Source organism: Pan paniscus, chromosome 16 (assembly GCF_029289425.2).
Source record: "Pan paniscus chromosome 16, NHGRI_mPanPan1-v2.0_pri, whole genome shotgun sequence".
Classification (NCBI taxonomy): domain Eukaryota; kingdom Metazoa; phylum Chordata; class Mammalia; order Primates; family Hominidae; genus Pan; species Pan paniscus.
This window is the reverse complement of record NC_073265.2, coordinates 65,662,041-65,684,185: the sequence shown is the minus strand read 5'-3', so window position 1 is coordinate 65,684,185 and position 22,145 is coordinate 65,662,041. Positions and strand designations below refer to the sequence as shown.

Here is a 22,145-nt window from a genome sequence, read left to right as displayed (position 1 = left end):
TGGAGTGTGTTTTTGATATTGTATATGAAAACTCATTACCAAACTCAGGATCATTTTGAGTTTCTCCTTTGTATTCTCTAGAAGTTTTATGGTTTTATGATTTACATTTAGGTATATAATCCATCTTGAATTAACTTTTGTGAAAAATATAAAATCATCTAGATTGATTTTTTTTTTTTTTTTTTGCATGTGAATATCCAGTTGTTCTAGCACCATTTGTTGAAATGACTGTTCTTTGTTTGGTTGCCTTTGCTCCTTTATCAAAGGTCAGTTGACTGTATTTGTGTGCTTCTAATTCTGGTCTCCCTTATTCTGTTCCATTGATCTATGTGTCTATTTTTTTCACCAATACCACATTCTCTTGATTAGTGTAACTTTATCATAAGACTAGTAGCCACATAGAGTCAGTCTTCCAACTTTATCCTTCTTATTTAATATTATATTGGCTATTCTGGATCTTTTGCCTCTCCATATAAACTTTAAAATCAGTTTATCAGTATCAATGGAGTAACTAGCTTGGATTTTGATTGAGATTGCATTGATCAAGTCAGGAAGAACTGACATCTTAACAGTATTGAGTCTTCCTACCCATGAATATGGAATATCTTTCCTTTTATTTAGATCTTTAATTTCATCCATCAGAGTTTTATAGTTTTCCCTCATCTAGAATAATGAGGGTATATACATATTTGTTAGATTTATACTTGAATACTTCTCTTTTTTTGGTGCTAATTTAAATGATACCATGTTTTTAATTTCAAATTCCAATTTGTCATTGCTAATATATAGGATGGCAGTTGACCTTTATCAAAGTGTGACCTACAGCTTTGCTTTAATTGCTTATTCATTCCAGGAGGCTTTTTGTTACATCTTTGGAACTTCCTACATAGACCATCATATCATCTTCAAACAAGTAAAGTTTTACTTCTTCCTTCCCAATCTATGTATCTTATATTTCCTTTTCTTATCTTACTGTATATAGGAGTGGTGAGAGAGGACATACTTAACCTTGTCCCCAATCTTGGGGGGAAAGATCTGGTTTTTCATCATTAAATAAGATGTTAGCTATAGTTTCTTATAGATGCTCTTTAATAATTCATGAGTTTTTAGTGATATTTAAGATAAAACTAAAAAACTAACTTGTCACTTTCTAAGCATGACAGGGAACCCATTATGTTGGTAACTGAAAAAATAAAAGGAAAATCTCAAACATTTATGTGGAGCTATACCATTAGGCAATCAAATATATGAAGGGAATGTCTCCTTATAAATTATTTCATCTAACAAATTGAAACAAAATAATAGAATTTGAATATCACAGTTTTGTACCCCTTGAAGAGTGAACCTTTGATGAATTCATGGCTCTAGGTATTGATCATCAGTGACTGCTAACCTGAAAAAAAAGAGTGACATTCAGATATTATGCGCCTGCTGATTAAAGAACTCCACCACCTATAGTCTTGCCAAAAGAGGTCAAACCTGAGTCTGATCAAGCCTCCGGATCCAACTTCCAATTTTCAGGAAATGCTGAAGAAAAAGGAACATTTGAACTTCACCATGTATATGCAGGCAGCAAAATTGTAAGGAAAATAGAGGAATGGAGGGGAACTTCACAGATTAAAAGAGATGTAAAAGACATATCCAGACATATTTTTAAAAGACTTTGTTAAAAGTAGGTAAGACTAACCATGGAGGCACAGTGCTGGAGATACACACTTAGGTGATAAAAGCATAATAAAATACAAGTAAGTGATCACTATAAAACTATAAATGTCAGAATTGCAGCTACTTTGCAGGGAAGGAGAGGCTATAATTGGGATGAGGAAAAGTATGTCTGGAGCTTCTTAGTAACAAAATTCTGGACCTGAGTGGTGATTTCAAGGATGTTTTCCTTATAACAACTAACTAAGCTATATTTTTGTGTAATTTTCTGTATCTGTGTTTTATTTCATTAAAAATGTTTTTCAACAAAAAAATATATATGCGTATATGCAGCATGTATGAGGTCAGGACAGGTATCTAATTTTTTTCATTGTTGCCTGTTACACTTAGCATAGCACCTAGACATAAATAGATGCCCAATAAACAGTAGTTAAATGAACAGTCATATAATCCCATCATAATTCAGCTTTTACACAGAATCAGTAGATTATGTCTCCTCTTAAAACTGCTTACAGTGAAAGCTTAATAAAATAACTTTTATAAGTTTTAATCTTGCCTCCCAGCATATCTATAAAGCAATTTAGCCACAATCTAATTTTCAAGTTATAAAATAATTTTCCTTCTTTATAAATACACTTCAAAACTTTTAGATACTTCACAGTTCTCTGTGTTGGGTCCAAATTTTATTCCTGATAGCTACAAAAAATAAAATATTTCTCTGGTGCTGAGAATAAACCAGATTGGCTGAGAATAAATGTTCATGATCAAATCAGCATTAAAAAGTAGAATAGTGGGCCAGGCGCGGTGGCTCATGCCTGTAATCCCAGCACTTTGGGAGGCCGAGGCGGGCGGATCACGAGGTCAGGAGATCGAGACCATCCTGGCTAACATGGTGAAACTCCGTCTCTACTAAAAATACAAAAAAGTTAGCCAGGCATAGTGGTAGGCGCCTGTCGTCCCAGCTACTAGGGAGGCTGAGGCAGGAGAATGGCATGAACTCGGGAGGCGGAGCTTGCAGTGAGCCGAGATGGCACCACTGCCCTCCAGCCTGGGTGACAGAGGGAAACTCCGTCTCAAAAAAAAAAAAGTAGAATAGTGGAGAATGTGGCTAATTAATGTATTAAGATATTCCACAGTTACACATTCTTGTATGTTTTAAACAAGGAAGACAGTTGTCCCTTCATTGGACATCCTTGTGCTCAGCCAGACTTTGTGCTGCACAGTATGAGGGGTCCTGACAGAATGAATGAGACAAGGATCTTGCCTAGAAGTAACTTAGGCTGGTTATGTAACAGAATATAGTTTTCAGTGGTTTGACCCAAGTCTCAGTTTCAGCCTCTAGAATTGGTACGTGCTTTCAGGTGGGCCACTCCTGCAGGGCCAGGCCTAGATTACACGTCTCATTCTGTGAGAGGGGCACTGACTTAGGTTCACTTCAGGCCTTAGACTTCTAAGCACAGTTAGATCTCCCTAGTTTCACATAATTCTTTTAAATAATATCTAAAGAAACTAATTTGGAGCTTTATAAAGATAAAGCATAATTTGAGAATGACTAAATGCATATAAACTGTATGCTATTTATTAAATCCTTAGTGCAAACCAAAGATATTCAGTAAATTACATATGCATTGGGGCTCTGGTGTTAACATTTGTCTCTCCCTTTCCTAAAGAATTGGAAAACTCCAGGTCTGGGTGTTCTGGTCCAATCTAGAGGGTTCTCATCAAACTAATACTATATCAACTGCTAATCATCTTCTTTGTTTTGCGAGGATCTGTCCTTTTACATTTATCCGTATCAGGCTAATTCTGTTCTTACTTGAGGGCAAAACGATAATTGATAAAAACACCAAGTTTCTCTTTGCAGCCATATTTATGTGATCCTAGTACTTGCTATCCCTACTTGGCACAGAATTTTACTGTGCCAGGACTTAAAGCCATTCTCTCTCCCCCAGGTAGATTTTGTGAAATTGCCTTTGGCAGTTGTTTAAAAATGGTTGCTCTCTTGACACAGGTGTATGACAATGGATTTTGGTGAACAGTGTGTGTTTTTTTTTAAGTCTTAACCACTGCAAACTGCATAAGAATATAAACTATGTACTTTCTAAGTTATATTATTAAACCTTCCCACATGGCAACCACCTGGAGCTTTTCTGTTTAACTATTTCATAATGTCTTAGCTGTGTACTACACTTGTATTCTATTACTGTCCTTTTTCTATATGTCTTGCACTTATTGTCAAAAGACCCAATTTTATGATGCTTTTCCTATCCTCTGTTTTTTGAGAGGAAACATTTTCAGTGAAAAGACTTATTGACACAAAAATTCACTCACATATTCATGATTTTTTGGAGCAGAAAGCCTTTATCTCAAACCCCCCAACCACAGAGTACTTTTGACAGGATGGACAATAAGTTTTTACTGTCTTCTCAAAAGATACTTTGAAAATCTGGTGCTTTCTGTTTGATGTTAAAAAGTGCTTCTAGTCGTTTGAGTTTAAAATTACAGGGAAAGCTGCTTGGGTAGACCACCCAGGCTGGGTTCAAAGGAGTGATCTTTCTAAGACAGGTACTCCTCAAATAGAGGTTGTCTTTCAAACAAGTTTTACTGAAAGGACAAGTTTTTCCTGACCCTGAGTTTTTCGGTTCCCTCCTCCTTTTTTTTCCTCATCAGAAAGTGGTTTCTTTGTGAAAGTTTCTCAGGAGAGTTTTGTGAGCCTAAGATTATGTAGATATACATTCCACACTTTACCCATAAATGACTTTTCTATATAATGTAAAGCACAGAGGGCATTAGGACATTAGTCCCATACCGTGTGTTGTTTGTTCATGCCTCATGATAACGCACAAAAGATTTGAAACAAGTAGTAGGAATTCCATTGAATAAACAAACAAAAAAAGAAATTAAAAATAAAGGTTATATAAATATAGTTCAAAACCAAAGGGAAAATAGAATAGAGTTGTAATGTTCCACACATTATTCTTAATTTAATACCCCGAAATATTTTTAAAAGCCTTTAGAGATCTGCAATTTTATATATTGACTCTACCATAAAGCTACAATACACAAAACAATGTGAAATAGACACGATGATAGATAGTTATCAATTAAAGTCTGATAAAGATGGCATTTCAAACCAGTGGAGAAAGGAGGGTTTATTTAATACCTCTTCATGGAAAAAATAAATTCAAGCTCCTGTCTCACACAACACACCAAAATAAATTCTAAATGAATCAGCAGTGAATTAGAAAACCATAAAATTACCATACACAGTGATAATTCAAAGAAAATAAATACAAATGGTTAGAAGGTGATACAAATGAATAATTACCTCATCTCATAGTGAGAGTGAGAAAGAATTTTTAAAGCAAAAAAGGAAAAGCAGGAAAAAGAAAACTACAAAAATTGTTAGACTACATAGAATTGTTTAGTCTCAATATATTTTTAAAAACTTTAAAAATAACATAAGCAAAATGGAAGATAAAAGTTAAGCTGGAAAAAGATATTAACAATATGTATTAACCATTTGTCATATTTATAATGAGATAATCTTAGTAAGTTATTTTTAAAAGATGAAAACCTCCTCCCCAAATTTTAAAATAGCAAACTAGAACAATTAACAAAAAGATAATGATAAATAGCAACTTTATTTTGAAGAAAAATAAGAAAGTAAATGTCTTTTTCCCTTATGCCCAAATCAAGTTTATATTGTGAATTCAAAGGCAAAGCTCATAAAAGCACCAGAAGTAAATTTAAAAGAATATTTTTATAATATTCAAGTAGAATGGCCTTTCTAAGTCTGACAGGAATCTCAGAGGTCCTAAAGGAAAAGTTTGGCAGATTGTATCAAATAAAAATGTAAAAGTTATTTATGACAGAAAAAAACTAAAAAAAAAAATTAAGATAGCAATAAACTGGAAAAGTTATTTTTAAAATATGACCAAAAGGGTTAACATCTATATTATCAGTAAAGAGCCTTATAAATAAATAAGGAAAACACACCCCAATAGAAAATGAGTAGAAGGCACACTGTGATAATGCAAGAAAATGTAAATAGACATGGCAAATAAACACGGGAAAAAATCTCTAATCATACTGATAATCAAAGAAATGTAACCTTTAAAATACCAGTTTTATTTAGCTGTCAAATTGGCAAATATTTGTTTTAATGAGATTATTTAATGTTGGTGAAAGCATGGAAAAAATATTTTTCTGGGGATATAAATTGATTACAATTTTTTTTCTGGAGGGCAGTTTAAATTTGATAATATCTATCAAAAGGCTTCATAAAATGTTCATATTCTTTGACTCAAATTATCATTATTGGAAATTTATCCTAGGGAAGAAGGCAGAGTGGTACAGAATGATTTGTTCAGCAGCTGTTGTAAACATGGGTTGTGCTGTTAACCTGCACAGCATCTCAACCATTGTCCTATATATATTTGCAGAATTCTCAAGCATATAAGATGGCTCTCTCACTATAGAACCTGAGAGTGCCAAGTATTTGCTGCCCAGTCTTTATTGTGTCTAAGATACAGGAATGTGACCAAGGTTTTACAATCCACCATACCCACACTAGACTTTCACTCTGAAGGCAATGAAGTAAAGAAGCAAAGACATCTCAAACTGTATTCTTTGGAGAGTTTGAGGCAGCTATATCTAGTGTTCAAAGTCACAATGTTAGTTCAGTCTGTCTCATATGGTGCCCAGTGGTTTTTTTTCAGCAGACCAGTTTGGTGTTGTGTTCTTTGGATATTAGTTCTGGAAGTGTAACTTCAACACCTAAGTTTTCCAAATTCTATTATATACACAAGTAGCCTGTCAATTAATTTCCTTTCTATTTAAATCAACCTGAGCTTCCCCCCCCACTAACACCATGGCTTGCAACTAAGAATTCTGACTGTGTTAAAACAACTTTATTTATAACATTGAAAATTGGACAGAATAGTAAGAGATTAATTGAAGTAAATTTTTATATCCACAGGATGAGAAACTAGCTTTTAAAGACTATGCAGTATTTCTCAGTTTAAGTATTTTACTCAGAGAGGGAACTTAGTATAAGACATTAAGTACTTAGAAAATTCTTGGACGGCTAGATGTGTTGGCTAACGCCTATAATCCCAACACTTTGGGAGGCCTAGGTGGAAGGAGGGATCACTTGAGGCCAGGAAGTCAAGACCAGCCTGGGCAACATAGTGAGACCCTGTCTCTACAAAAAAAAAAAAAAATTAGCTGGGTGTTGTGGTGTGTACCTGTAGACCCAGCTACTCTGGAGGCTGAGGTAGGAGCATCACTTGAGCCTAGGAGTTTCAGGCTGCAATGAGCTATGATCATGCCACTGCACTCCAGCCTGGGTGACAGAACAACACCCTGTACCCTGTCTCAAAAAGAAAGAAAGAAAAGAAAGGAAAGGAAAGGAAGTGAAAGGAAGAAAAAAGAAAATTGTTGTAAGACTTCTAGATTGACTCCTAAAACAATACCAAACAAATTCACAGGGGTGCTGCTCCTTCTGAGGCCAGCACAAGTTAGGAAGTAAATGTGTGGCTAATGCCACACAAACAACTATCTCTTACACCCAAGAAACCACAGAATGTGTACCCGAAGCTACAGACGAGAAATTAGCACAACTTATGCCACTGATTTTTGATGCCCAGGAAGCTGGAAAATGGACCCCAGAATGCTGCTGCAGGAAAGCCTCATGTTTCCAAACCTTGCTAATAACAACCAAGAGCCACAGGAAGATGTCTTTGACTCACATTCAACCTCCAAATCTTGTAGGATACTGTTTGTGTAGGGGAGAATAAAAGGCTTTCATATGCACGGATTGTCTCTGGAAGGATATGTAAACCAGTAACCACGATGATTTCTAAGATGAGGCTGGGGGACATGAGTAATAGGGAGAAGCTTTTCATAGTGCACTTTTTTTGTTTTGGCGTAATTGTACTGTGGTCATCATCACCTATTCAAAAAGTTAGCAAATTAAATTTTACTTGTATCTTAGCTCATTAGTTTTCACTGTATCGCAAAGGAACACACCCCCAGGCCTCTAAGGACGCTTTCAAGGGTCTTTGAAAGGGGACAGCAGGGTAAGTCGCTGGGTCTCCAACTTCTGCTTCAGCCAGAGCAACTCTGATTTTATCTGTTCTTTGGTTCAAGCTTCTGAGTAAGATTTTATTTGAAGAAAGAATTTCCCTGCTCTTCTTAAAAATTAAAAGCTGATGGGGCATGGTGGCTCACACCTGTAATCCCAGCACTTTGGGAGGCCAAGTCAGGTTGATCACCTGAGGTCAGGAGTTCCAGACCAGCCTGGCCAACATGGTGATAAAAACACAAAAATTAGCTGGGTGTGGTGGTGTGTGCCTGTAATCCCAGTTACTCGGGAGGCTGAGACAGGAGAATAGCTTGAACCCAAGAGGCAGAGGTTGCAGTGAGCTGAGATCATGCCACTGCACTCCAGCCTGGGCAACAGAGCAAGACTCCACGTTAAAAAAAAAAATTAAAGGCTAGTGTTATAGAAGAATATTAGATGTCATGGAGAACTGTTCATTATTATATATTAATTAAGATACGGGAAAATGGGATAAAAAATAAATGTAAATTTATTTATAAGAATAGGAAAAAGACTAGAAGTACAAATACCAAATTTTCTCTTGATAGTATTTTAGTATTTCTTTGTGGTTCTCTTTCCCAGATTTATGACAATTATTTTTAAAATTATTTTTATCAGCATAAATGCACATTATTTTTAAATTAAATAGAAAAATACTCTTGAAAATTTAGACATGTTATCAAATAAATGAAGTGGTGCTGGTTGACATCTGTGAAGAATTTGCTAGATAGAACCTCCAACTGATATGTCGTAAATGTGTTAGATGTGGGTCAAGGTTTTTTTTTCATTACTCAGGGAAATTGGGTGAGGCTGGAAACAGATGAGTCTCCTTCTGGCTCCCATCAACTTAGTCCTTTCAGCATTTACGTCAGCATACCATGAAAAAATTTGGCAAGCACTGTGCTTTACTAACCTGGAAATAAGCATCTGTAGCATGCTTTAATTTGATTCTATTTATTAACATATTATTTATACCTTATTCGTTAAGAATAATAAGATTAATAACCCAAATAATAGACTAATAGCCATAATAAGGGCTACCATTTATTAAGTAATTAATCATGTGCCAGGCGCTGTCCTAAGTACTTTACATCTATTATCTCAGTTCTCATGACAGGCATACAAAGTTTAGATATTCCAGTTTTATAGGTGAAAAAATGGATGCTATTATGTGAAATTAGTAACTAACTTGCTAAAATCTTGAATGGTAGAAGTAGGATTCTAACTAGTATCTTACTCCAATGTCTCTAGTCTTAACCAGTATATTCTACTGTGCCCTTTTTTCAGGAACCTATCAATTATGTGAAGCAGTATACAGCTATATCAGACAGATGATTACAAGTATAACAAGGTCTCTCTTCACCATCTCTCTCCCACTAGAGCTCAGCTCCATAAGGACAGAGAACTTGCCTATCTTATCCACCTAGCACAACACCTGGAACATCATAGGAAGTTAGATATTTTTTGAATGAACAAATAACTCTGGCTGCACATCAAAATTGCCCATAAAGATTTTGAAACATTCAGATGTCAGGAGCCTACCCCATTTCCCAACTAGTACCACCAAGGGAAGAATTCAGGCAAGCATATATTTTTAAAGATCTGCAGGTACCAGGCATGGTGGCTCACGCCTGTAATCTCAACACTTTGGGAGGCCAAGGTGGGTGGATCACATGAGGCCAGGAATTCGAGACCAGCCTGGCCAACAAGAGGAAACCTGTCTCTACTAAAAACATAAAAATTTGGTGGGTGTGGTGGCACACGCCTGTAATCCCAGCTCCTTGGGAGGCTGAGGTGGGAGAATAGCTTGAACCCAGGAGTCAGAGGTTGCAGTGAGCCGAGATTGTTCTACTTCACTCCAGCCTGGGTGACAGAGTGAGACCCTGTCTCAAAAAATAATAATAATAATAAAGTAAAATAAAACTACAGGTGATCCTAATGCTTAGTCAAGATACAGAACCCCTATCCGAGAGCAGTGGTTCTCTAACTTGAATATGTGGCAGAACTACCTGCAGAACTTGTTAAAATCCCCAGAGCTTCTGTTTACTAGGTCTGGGTTAGAGCTTGAGAATTTGCATTTCTTACAAGTTCCCAATACTGCTGGTCTGTGAATCACATGTTTAAGAACTGTCCTAGAGACTTGGTTGTAAGGGACTAAATCAAAACATTTTTACCTAGAACTTAAGCAGGAGATTTAGTCAGACAGGCCAAAATAAACATTGGTCACTCAGGCAATGCAGGTTTTAGTCACAGTATTCAAAACATCCAGGAATCTGTCGTGCCCATTGAGCTTGTTGCTCTAAAAGTTTCTTTGAACAATTGCATATCATTTTTTTCCAAGCCAAACTATATCTAGCTTTATTAAAGTTACTTTCCATAAACAATCAGGGTATTTCAGGCAGGACATGGGCAGATAATCGTTAACGGTGTACAACAACTTTCAAACTCCCTTCTTCAATGGACTAGCAAAATCAGAAAGCCACTATAAAACCCAGTGAGGTCTTCATTTTATGCCCTGAACAGGGAAAGTTTAGAGTGAGGGTTGACATTTCAACTTTAGCATATTGTTTAACAGCTTTTCATGAACTGACCCTGACTTCCAGGAAATGAAATAAAAATGGCAGAGTTTATCTGAAAATCTGAAAATCCACAATCTAGAAATGGAAACTCTACTCTTTTTGGGGGGCTCCATCTCAGTGGCACCACTGGAAAGTCTGATTGCCTGACATACTGGTAACCAATTACTGGAGGGTCAGGGCCCAACAGAGTTTGGGTTTAAGGGAGTTAAGTCTATGTTGAAGATGACAAGGGAGAAGAGGACATAACAACTAATTTGTTATTTCATACCACAAGGGATTTGTGCCAAGGTGGCTACATGTCTCAGAGTCATGGAATCCCTCCTCCTGGGAGTCAAGAAGTCTCTCAAAATGGGAAGGGAAAGGTGTTTTCCCCACATCAATCCAGCATCAGAGACATTCTATTAGTGACCTATGACCCTTCCCCATAATACAACAGTAAAGTGTTCTGTGTGCTAACAACATAGCTTTGAAAAAGTAAAACAAGGCCAGGCATGGTGGTTCACTTTGAGAGGCCAAGGCGGGTGGATCACCTGAGGTCAGGAGCTCGAGACCAGCCTGGCCAACATGGTGAAACCCCGTCTCTACTAAAAATACAAAAATTAGCCGTGCATGGTGGCAGGTTCATGTAATTCCAGCTACTGGTGAAGCTGAGGCAGGAGTAAAAAAAAGTAAAACAAATTTTGCATTTTTATAAAACTTGATAAAAATAGTATTTCAAACTATACAGTCACCAGAAGTACACAGTCACCAAAAATGCACACGCTTCACTTGGCATCTCCAGCACCTTCAGCTTTCTGTGCCTGGTCTGTTTTGGCATCTTCATTTTCTGCAGGGTTATTCCCCTCCCTGCCAGTGTCAGCATTTTCCTTTTTCCTTTTGGGTACCTCCTCTCTCTCCTTTGCAGGGGACTTTTTAGGGTTGGGCTCTGGCTTTGGAGGAGCAGGTTAAGCAGACAACCTTACGGATCTTCTCTGGCTTGTTCTTCACCTTGGCTCTATCGCCTGTAGCATCCCCTTCAGCTTTTTCTTGGGCATGGCAGTGATGCGGCAGGACATATGCTATGGATGCAGGAATGCAGCAGCAGGCAGACTTTGGTCGGGCTGGGGTCATTCTTGCCCCTTCTTCACATTGTTCAGGCTCTGGGGGCTTTATAGTTTTTTCAGCATATTTTTTTAACCTCCTAGAGAAAAACATTTCTTTGATCAGTTTGACCTTAAACTGTCTGGGCCCACGCAGGCCAGTTTTTACACTCTGGGAAAGATGTCCTCATCTGCTCAGGCACTCATCCATGCCCCGCCTCCAAGCAGTGTGATGTCCACTCCCTAGAACTCCGGGGTCTTATCTTACATGGAGCACCTCCAGTTTCTCCTTATGGGTGCTCTCTTCTTCCATGATCTTTCTTATCCCGGACCAGGTGATCTGGCAACAGAAGCTTTGATAGAGCCCTTTTCCTTTTTTTTCTGGGTATTATTTCAAGAACCAAGGTTCCTAGATAACATCTAGTCTTAGAGTATTCAGAAACTGTCATAGACTGGTAAAATATGTTTCCATTATCTGCAACTGCAGCTAATAGAAATTAGTAAGAGTTATTAGGTACCAGTGAACACTGGGCTTTGGGTGAAAATTATAAGCTTTTATATCTAGCTGATGGGCCTTGTACCTAATAGTATTTGGCTTGGTTTTTAGAGTGACTTCCATCTCATGCCTGTTGGCTTTCATACCATTCATTTTATGTATTTTTAATTGTTTAAAGAAGAGCTGCTCGGGTTTTATAAATGGTGTTTTTCTCCTTCTTTTAGGTCTCTCTGCAATGCAATCAATGTTTACAACCTCACCTGCAATAACTGTTCAGAAAACTGCACTGATGTTCTGTTTAGTAACAAGATTACCTTCTTAATGGACCTCCTGATACACCAGTTGACGGTATGTAATATTATTGCTTTGAGTTAGAAGCAGTTAAGGTTTGAGAAGTAGTCCCTGTGGAGAAAACTAAAAGAATTCAACTTTAGTTACTCTCCAGATGAAAAAAAAGAAGAAGAAGAAGAAGAAAGTGAAGATGACTGTGAGAATAGAGACTAGCAGACAAATTTATTATTAATTTGAAATTTTTGCATTGGATTCCTTTAAGTTCCAATATTTAATGGATAATAGACTTATAACACTTGCTAAGGTTACAGATTTACATAGTTAGACTGGGGCTTTGGAATTAGTTGGATGCAAAGCCAAACCTCTAAAGCCACAGGAATTAGTACTGTAGAAAGGAAGAACGTTAGGAAAGCCTCAAAACCTCTCTTGCCAGGTTAAGTTAAAAGGGTCAGTTTAAGAGGACTTTTTGATGGATATTTAGATTATTTTAGAAAAGAAAACTCCTCTGTTAGAAAGGAGAAAACTTGTTATATTGTTGAAATGGGAACAAGCAGCCAATTTTCACCTTAAATTTTACTTCAGTTCACAGATGTTGAAAGAGGTAAGCTCAATGTAATAGCCAAAGGTTTAAGTATGTCAACTGCAGTCTCCAGGAGTTTCCTGGTGAAGTTTCTAAGCCCCTGAGGTATTGGCACAAAATAGCTCTCAAGCTGCAAGTTTATAACACAAGAGATTTATTTTTCAGAACCGATGTACTTTTACTCAGCACACAGTTCTAGTAACTCTTCCTTAAACTACAAGCTATTGCCTCTATCTGGTTAATTCCTATGCATTTTGCAGTCCTTTACCAAGGCTTAATGTTACCTTCTTCATGAAATCTTCCCCAGCCTGACTCTTTCCCCAAATTCAGGTTAAGTATACTTCTTATGTGATCTTAAGCATCTCTGATAGAATTGATCACACTGAATTGTATTTAACTATTTTCTTGTCAGTTTCCCCCACTAGCCATAAAATCAATGAGGACAGGAAGTAAGTTATCACTATCTCCAAGATTCTAACATAGGACCTGGCACTTAGTAGATTCAGTACGTCATTGTATGTATGTGTGGGTGAATAAATGAATTTTGATACATCACAAGCTGAAAATCAGAAATGGAATTATGAAGCCCTTACAGTCAGACATATTGACATTGAGAGGGAATAGCAATAAGGGAAAGCAAACAAAAATACAGATCTGGAACTGTTGCACAGTACAACAGTGGCTTTTTATAGTGATGATAATGAGTCATCAAAGGCTACATTATATATGATTTTGTCTAAAAAATAAGGCATTAAAATATGAGTAAGATATTTTAGCAAAAAAAAAATTCTATCAGAAATATTTGAAAGGCAGCACAAGGAGAAAAGATAACATTTGTTGTATGGCCCTATATCCCAGGCATTTTAATATATATGCTTCATTTAATTTTGAAAACAGCCTCTTAAAGTCAGTATTACTATTCCATTTCACAGATGAGGAAACTTGAGTCCCAGAGAGGTTGACTTGCCCAAGGCTACATAGATATTAAGTCAGAAAGCCAAGAATCAGACCTAGGTGTATCATACCCAAGTTGGGGGACATTCTGCACAATAACTGACTAATATTTTTCAAAAACGTCAATATCATGAAAGACAAGGAAAAAGTGAGGAACTGTCACAGAATGGAGGAGACTAAGGAGACATAACAATTAAATGTAATATATGATCCTGGACCAGAAAAAGGACATCAATGGGAAAACTTGGAAATTCAAGTAAGATCTATAGAATAGTCTGTTTTATTGGCTCAATGTTAATTTCCTCCTTTCAATTATTATACTATGTTTTTGTAAGATGTTAACAGTAAGGGACACTGGGTTAAAGGAATGCTCTATTTTTGCAACATATTTGTTTACTTAAAATTATTTCAAAACAAGAATAAAAAAAATAACTTCATGCTCTCCTATCATTTCATACTGCATCATCTGGAAGAATTTACTCCATGAAGCTTATTCTATGTTGGTGGTGGAAGAAGAGACATTACTTTGAACAGAACAAGTAATGAAAGAGAATGGCATTTGAAATGTGAGGGAATGAACAAGAAGACTTAAAGAAAGAATCTTGGTTCTGCATATGTATAGATGTCATATGTCATAATATAGATGACATATTGTCTCAGTCCAGGCTGCTATTACAAAATACCATAGACTGGATGGCTTATAAACACAGTAATTTATTTCTCACATTCTGTAGTCTGGAAGTTCAAGATCAAAGTACCACCATAGGTTATGGTGAGGGCCCTCTTCCAGGTTTCAAACTGCTGACTTGTCACTTTATCCCCAGATGGTGAAAAGAGTGCAAGCTAATTCTCTGGCCTCTTTTTATAAGGGCACTAATCCCATTCATGAGGATTCCATCCTTATGACCAAATTACCTCCCACAGGCCCCGTCTCCAGATATCATCACATTAAACATTATATTTCAACATGTGAATTTAGGAGGGACACAGCATTCGGACCCTAGTACATACAGTAAATGATATGATGGCAGCCTGTATAGAGTACTATGGGAGCACAGAGAAAGATATTCAGTGATCCTCCCTGGGACATCACAAAAGAGGGACATTTGAGTTAGTTCTCAGCTCCTCATAATAGCTCTCATTTATTAAGTACCAACCATGGGCCTGGAGCTTGTGGGTACCTTGATCATTTTCTTCTTCTTTGAAAGCCTAGTTCCCTTTGAATAGTAAAGCCCTGGTTCCCTTTGAATAACCTTCGTTGTAACCCAAGGTTTCTTGACCTCAGAAAAGCTTTTAATCTCTCAATGGATTTGACCACATTCTTTGTTTATTCTGCCCATGAATTTTGCTTAGTTTGGAACTGGGATCCTGGGACATTAGTTTGCCAAACACATTTGATCCTTTTTTTTCTTATACATGGCACTTTCTGAGTTTTTTCATTCCTTTTGGGCTCTTTATTTTATCGCTGTCAATTCTTACTGTTGCTGTAACTGGGTTTGTGGCAGTGAGGGAGGGAGGAAGTGTTTCCTGGTTTGGGGTGGTTGGTGATGGTGATTTTTATGTAACTGAAATATGGACCACTGACTTATTAGTATCCTTTAAATAAGGGATTAAAAAATAGTTGTCAATACATTTTCCAACAAGAATAGAAAAAAGCATAAAAGAAGCTAATTAATTGTGATCTGGTGTTATTTATAAGACAACTGATTATCATCAGGTACTGTTGTCTTTCTGGTTATGTTTAGCAAACCCAGATGGTTTAGGAGACATTTTTCTTCTAGCCACTTGGAGTTTGTTTTGGCACTCTTGTATTTCATTTTAATTACTATTTCCAAAGCATTGTCCAGATGCCTGGGTTACAGAGGTGAACTGGACACAGTTCCATCACTCTGGAAGCACACAGTTAAGGAAGGAAGAAATTGCATATGCAAATATTAATGACTATAGGAAGCGATGAGAAGTTCTATAGTGTTATCAGAGCTACAACGTAGCTCAGACAACCTAGTAGAGTACCTAGCACATAATAGGTGCTTGTTCAGTATTTGATGAATGAATGAATACATTCTGACTTGGGGAATTGGGAAGATTTGAGGGAAGAAGTTTAATTCGATCATACCTTGAATACTTTGAACCAAGGAGTTCAAAGCTACAGTGGGCCATGATTGTGCCACTGCACTGCAGTCTCAGCAACAGAGTGAGATCCTGTCTTTAAAAAAAAAAAAAAAAAAGACACCCCAACTCTCAGCTTCTCCTCTGGGAGGGAGAGAGAAGAGTGGGGCATGTGTACAATATCCCAGCTTTTTGGAAGGGTGCCTGAGAGATTGCTATCTGTCTTGCCTGACTTGGGGCTAGCGTACTTTGGATGCTGCTGAGAACAACAAAGAACAGGGAGGCTTGCTGCCATAAAACTAGAGAACGTGCAATGTGTATTAGTCTGTTTTCACACTACTATAAAGAACTCCCTGAGACTGGGTAATTTATAAAGAAAGAGGTTTAATTGACTCACAGTTCTGCAGGCTGTACAGTCCTTGAGAAACTTACAATCATGGCAGAAGACAAAGGGGAAGCAGGTACATTTTACATGGCTGGAGAAGGAGGAGGAGAGTGAAGGAGGAGATGCTACACACTTTTAAACAACTGATCTTGTAAAAACTCACTATCACAAGAACAGCAAGGGGGAAATCTGCCTCCATGATCCAGTCACCTCCCACCAGGCCCTTCCTCCAACATTGAAGGTTACAATTCAACATGACATCTGGGCAGGGACGCAAATCCAAACCATATCACAGTGCTAAAGACAGATACCAGAGAAAGGAAGAGATTATGATCACTTGAATAAGAAAGCAGCAAGCATCTCTAGTTGAGAAATTGCATACATTGGCCTAGAGAAGTTGTATCCCCCCCAAAGTTTTCAGAGGCCCCCAGAACCCCCAGCTGAGCTCATTAGTGAGGGTTTTCCATACTACAAAAGCCAGTTCATAAAGACTGGAAGAAGTGGCTTTTTTTGTCAAGTGCACAGATCCCAACAAAGCTTTCAAGACGTAGAAGAAACAGGGAAACATGGCCCGAAGAAAGGAGCAAAATAAATCTTCACAAACCAATCCTAAAGAAACAAAGACATGAATTACCTGACAAAGAATTCAAAATAGCCCTCATAAAGATGCTTTATGAGCTCAAGGTAACAATGCATGAGCAAAATGAGAATATCAACAAAGAGACAGAAAATACAAAAAAAAAGAAGAACCAACCAATTTTGGAACTGAAGAATACAATAACTACACTGAAAAATTCACAATAGGGGTTCAACAGCAGACTCAGTCAAGCAGAAGAGAGAAACAGCAAACTCAAGACAAGTTATTTGACATTATCCACCCAGAGGAACAAAAAGAAAAAGAATGAGAAAGAGTGATGAAAGCCTAAGGGATTTGTGGCATACCATCAAACCAACCCATATACACATTATGGAAAGTTCACAAGCAGAAGAGAGAAAGGAATGGGCAGAAAGTTTACTTAAATAGTGACGCAAAACTTCCCAAATCTGGGAAAGAAAATGGACATCCAGATTCAAGAAGACTAAAGGACCCCAAATAAGATCAACATAAACACACACCAAGACACATTATAATAAAATTGTCAAACTCTCAAAGACAGTAAGAGAATTTTGAAAACAAGAAAAAAGTGACTTGTCGTGTACTAGGGAACACACATCAGACTATCAACATATTTCTCAGCAGAAACCCTGCAGGCCAGAAGGGAGTGGAGGGATATATTCAAAGGGCCAATTAACTGATCTTTGACAAGATTGTCAGGAATACACAGCAGAAAAAAGATAGTCATCAATAAACTGTGTTGGGAAAACTGGATATCCACATGCAAAAGAATGATATTGGACCTTTATCTTATACCATACACAAAAATAAACTCAAAATTGATTAAACACTTAAATGTAAGACTTGAACTAAAAAAACTCCAAATTAAAACATAGGGGAAAACCTTCATAACATTGATCTTGACTGTGATTTATCAGATATGACACCAAAGCAGGGGCAACAAAAGCCAAAAATAGATAAATGAGATTACATTAAACTAAAAAGCTTCCGCATCAGAGTCACAATCAACAGTGCAGAAAGGCAATGTACAGAATGAAAGAAAATATTTGTAAACCGTATGTCTGATAAAGGGGTGCTGTGGGCTGAATGTTTGTATCCCCAGAATTAGTATGTTGAAACCTAATCACCACTGTGATGGAATTAGGAGGAGGAGCCTTTGAAGGGTGATTCCATCATGAGGGCAAAGCCCTCATGAATACTTTCAGAACCCTTATAAAAGATGCCCCAGAGAGCTGCCTTGCCCCTTCTGTCAGGTGAGGTCACAGCTGGAAAGCGCCTTCTATGAACCAGAAAGTACCACTTCTGCCAGCATCTTGATCTCAGGACTTCCTAACTTCCTGAACTGTGAGAAATAAATTTCTGTTTGTTGTTTATAACAGTATTTTGTTATAGCAGCTCAAGTGGAATAAGTCAGAAGTTAATATCCAAAATATATAAAGAACTACAACTCAATAGCAAAAATATATGATAATCAATTAAAAATGAGAAAAGGGCTTAAATAGACATTTCTTCAAAGAAAATATACAGTTGAACAACACGTATATGAAAAGATGACCAAAATCACTAATCACTGTGAAAATGCAAATCAAAACCACAATGAGATATCACCTCATGCCTGTTAGGATGGCTGTTATAAAACAAATCAGAAAATAAGTATTGGTAGGAGTGTGGTGAAATTGGAAATGGTGTGCACTTTTGGTGCAGGCACTAAGGAAAAAAGTATGGAAGTTCCTAAAAAAAATTAAAAAGAGAACTACCATATGATTCATCAATCCTGCTTCTGGGTACTTATTCGAAATAATTAAAATTGGGATCTTCAATAGATATCTGCACTGCCATGTTCACCTCAGCATTATTCACAAGAGCCAAGAGGTGGAAATACCTAAATATTCATCAACAAATGAGTGGATAAAGAAAACGTGGCATATACAATTGACTCTTAAACACTACAAGTTTGAACTGTATAGGTCTATTTATGCATAGATTTTTTTTCAACCAAACATGGATCAAAAATGCAGTCTCCATGGAATACAAAACCCACACATATGTAGGACTGACTTTTCATATATGTAGCTTCCACAGAGCTGACTGCAGGACTTGAAAATATGCAGATTTGGGTATACACAGGGAGCACTGAACCAATCCCCTGTGTATACTGAGGGACAACTGTACAAACAATGGAATATTAATCAACCTTAAAAAAGAAGGGAATTCTGTCATATGCTATAATGTATAAACCTTGATGATGCTATAAGTGAAATAAGCCAATTACAAAAACAGAAATACTGCATGATTCTACTTAAATGACATATCTAAAAGAATCAGCCTCATAGAAACAAAGTAGAGTGGTGGTTGCCAGGGACCAAGGGGAGGGGGAAGCAGAGTTGTTTAATAGGTTTAGCGTTTCAGTCAAGTGAGATGAAAAAGTTCTAGAGATCCATTTTACAACAATGTGCATATAGTTAACAATATTGTAATATGCACCTAAAAATTGATAAAGAAAATTTATATGTCTTTTTACAAAAAAAAAAAAAAAAGACCAGTGAAAGTACTACTGAGTGCTGTGAAAATAGATGGATAAGCTTTTAATGTTGGGCAAGATCTAAACAGTCCAATATACTGATGAGCAAATTGAGATGTGGAAAAGGATCACAGAGCTACCTAGTGGCAGAACCATGACCTGGACCCTGGTCTTCTGAGTCCCTGACCAGGACTTCCCTTCCTATAAGCTAAATTGATGTGTCCTCATTTTCTTAAGTTGACAAATGAAACAAAGCAACAATTTTGTGACTTTAATTTTATAAGTTTAATAGTATTACTTTGGTAAGATATACTGAAAAAGCACTTAATTAAAAGATTTATAATTTCTTGATGTTTCATTGCATTTTAAAAGGCATTAAATATTTTATTAGCAGTCTTATTTTTAATTCATAGTGACCTGTTCCTTATGAAATATTTAATGAATATGCTGATAAATTGTGTGTATGTGTTTTTGGGAGCCAAGGAGATTGTTAATTGAAAAGTGATGTACTAACCTTAAATAATTGATATGATACTGTTGAATCAGAGAGGCTGCTGGTGAGCTCTTCAGAAGGTGACAAGAAAGCCCTGGATACAAACAAAGGAAATCTAAGTGCAACCTTACAGCAAGGGGATTGTTTTTCACTTAGTCATGTGCAGAGCCATCCAGGTGCCTGTTGATTTTCATTACAGCAGCAAGGCCTGGAACTCTCCATTCACCACATTGTTTCTTTATATTGAGTTGCCAGAACATAGACTCCATAGTTAATTACATGGGAGCAAAAATCCCTCAACACTACAGGTAACAGTACTCTTCCAGTGCATCTTGTTTCCTTCTTTCCTCACTATATAGTATGGTACTTGCTCAGCATATGTAGGACATGTTGCCTTTTCATTCAACAAAAGTGTGAACTCTGTTTATGTCTCCTGTGCCATATGTCTTATTGACACAGAATTTCAAAACTGGAGAGGAGGTCTTCATAGTATGTAGTCTGTTTCAGTCCACTCGTTTTATAGATGAGGATAATGGACTTCAAAAGAGGAGAGGGATAGGAGATATGTGGGGTTGGATACTTGCCCAAGTTCTACAGCCTGTTAACACTATAACTGGGATGCAAATTCAGGTCTCCTAAATCCTAAGTTAACTTTCTATTATTTTACTTAACGGACTGCCCATTTTTAAAGTTGGTGAGAACAGTTAAGGGATGTTGTGTGTATAGAGCTTTACTCTCAAAGCTACATTCAGAATTCAGCTGGTAAAAGAACATGGGCCAGATTTTAACTCAGATTGCCTTTCTACTACATTCATATGAAATAGTATCCTCACCACCATTATCACTATCACCTAAAATAATTAAATGACTACTTGAGGGAGAAGCTGACACTTGTACCTTCATCAGTGTAAAAGATATGTCACACTGCTTACAAATACTGATAGATAAAGCAAACAAAATTATTAAAGGTGTAAAAGGTTTCAGTAAAACAATTAACAGTTTAATGCACATAGAATCCTATGTACAACATTAGAGAATATATATTCTCTATAAGCACATATGGAAGATGTATAAGAATTATTCACTAAGCCATAAGCAAGTATTATCAAATTTGAAAGAATCCACATCATAGAAGATGACCCAGTTCTGCTTCAGTTATGGATGAATAAGCTCCTATCGGACTGACCCTCCTGCAGACAACAAATGTAAATGCTGAGTAAAGTATGTGAAAACAAATACCTGAAAAGTACTAAGGACCAATGAAAAGCAGATCCTGATGGGAATAGTCACTTGGAAGAAAGGAACAGCGTTGGGTAAGTTTCCTGGTTGTATGGCTTTCAGCATGAGGGCAGGCTACAGTTGGTGCCACATGGGCTGGCTAGAACTCAATAGAAAATCCACAATCTTTTTATCCTGAAGAACCAGAGGACAGAATTCAGGGCAAAGACAAGTGCTAGAATGTTAGGAGGATATTCAGGAGGAGAAAAGCTACAAAGGGATATCCCCTAAGTATTTACAAATACCTGCATGATTCTGAATATACTGTACATGTATGAGACAACTCCGTATAACTCAGCTAAAGACAAAAGAACTAAACTGGGATTTGAGCTGCTATTCACTAGTAGAGTTTTGCAGTTTGAGTCCAACAAAGTCAAATGGCTACTTTAAAAAGAAAATATCAACACCTGTAAGAGAAATATAGCAGAATCCAGATTCTTCATGACATAGCATTCACAGTGTTTGGGATTTCTTGACATAAAGAGAAAGAAGATGTGCATTATTTTCAAGAGTTAAGGCAATTAACAGAGGCCAATCCTGAGATGACACAGATGTTAGAATTAGCAAACAAGGATATTAAAACAACTTTATGACTCAGCTCAATGACAGAAAGAAAAATGTGCTGATAATGAAGGATATGAAATGTCACAGAAGTAAAAACATAATAAAGAATCAAACAGAAATTTAAAAACTAGAAAATACAATACCTGAAATAAAAAACTTACTATATGAATTAATAAATGAGAAAGAATGATGAAAAACAGAAAAATCACCATTAGGCAAAAACCAAAGTAATAAATATTGCAGGAGAGAATCATCAGTGGATGCAAAAATTAGTGGACAAATGTAGGATGAGAAAGAGGATATTTGCATAATCTCAAAATAATTTCCCACAAAATAATCTTTTTTGTAAAAAAAAAAAAAAAGTTGGGTAATAGTAACTTCACAGTGAAAACCTTGGTAGACATCACTTTAACCAAGTTATCAAAACTAACA

At 36.8% G+C, this 22,145-nt stretch overlaps 1 protein-coding gene and 1 pseudogene across 11 annotated transcripts in view; one reads left to right on the top strand and one right to left on the bottom strand.

The window, feature by feature from the left end:
• SCAPER (S-phase cyclin A associated protein in the ER) overlaps positions 1-22,145 on the top strand; it is a 568,863-nt gene that overhangs the window by 433,728 nt on the left and 112,990 nt on the right. For all 11 annotated transcript variants that reach the window (XM_034939208.4, XM_034939207.4, XM_063596813.1 and 8 more), the window contains one exon: positions 12,147-12,270. In XM_034939208.4, the coding sequence (XP_034795099.1) occupies positions 12,147-12,270 (124 nt within the window). The remainder of the gene's footprint in view (positions 1-12,146; positions 12,271-22,145) is intronic.
• On the bottom strand, positions 11,040-11,457 carry LOC112437203 (non-histone chromosomal protein HMG-17-like; annotated as a pseudogene).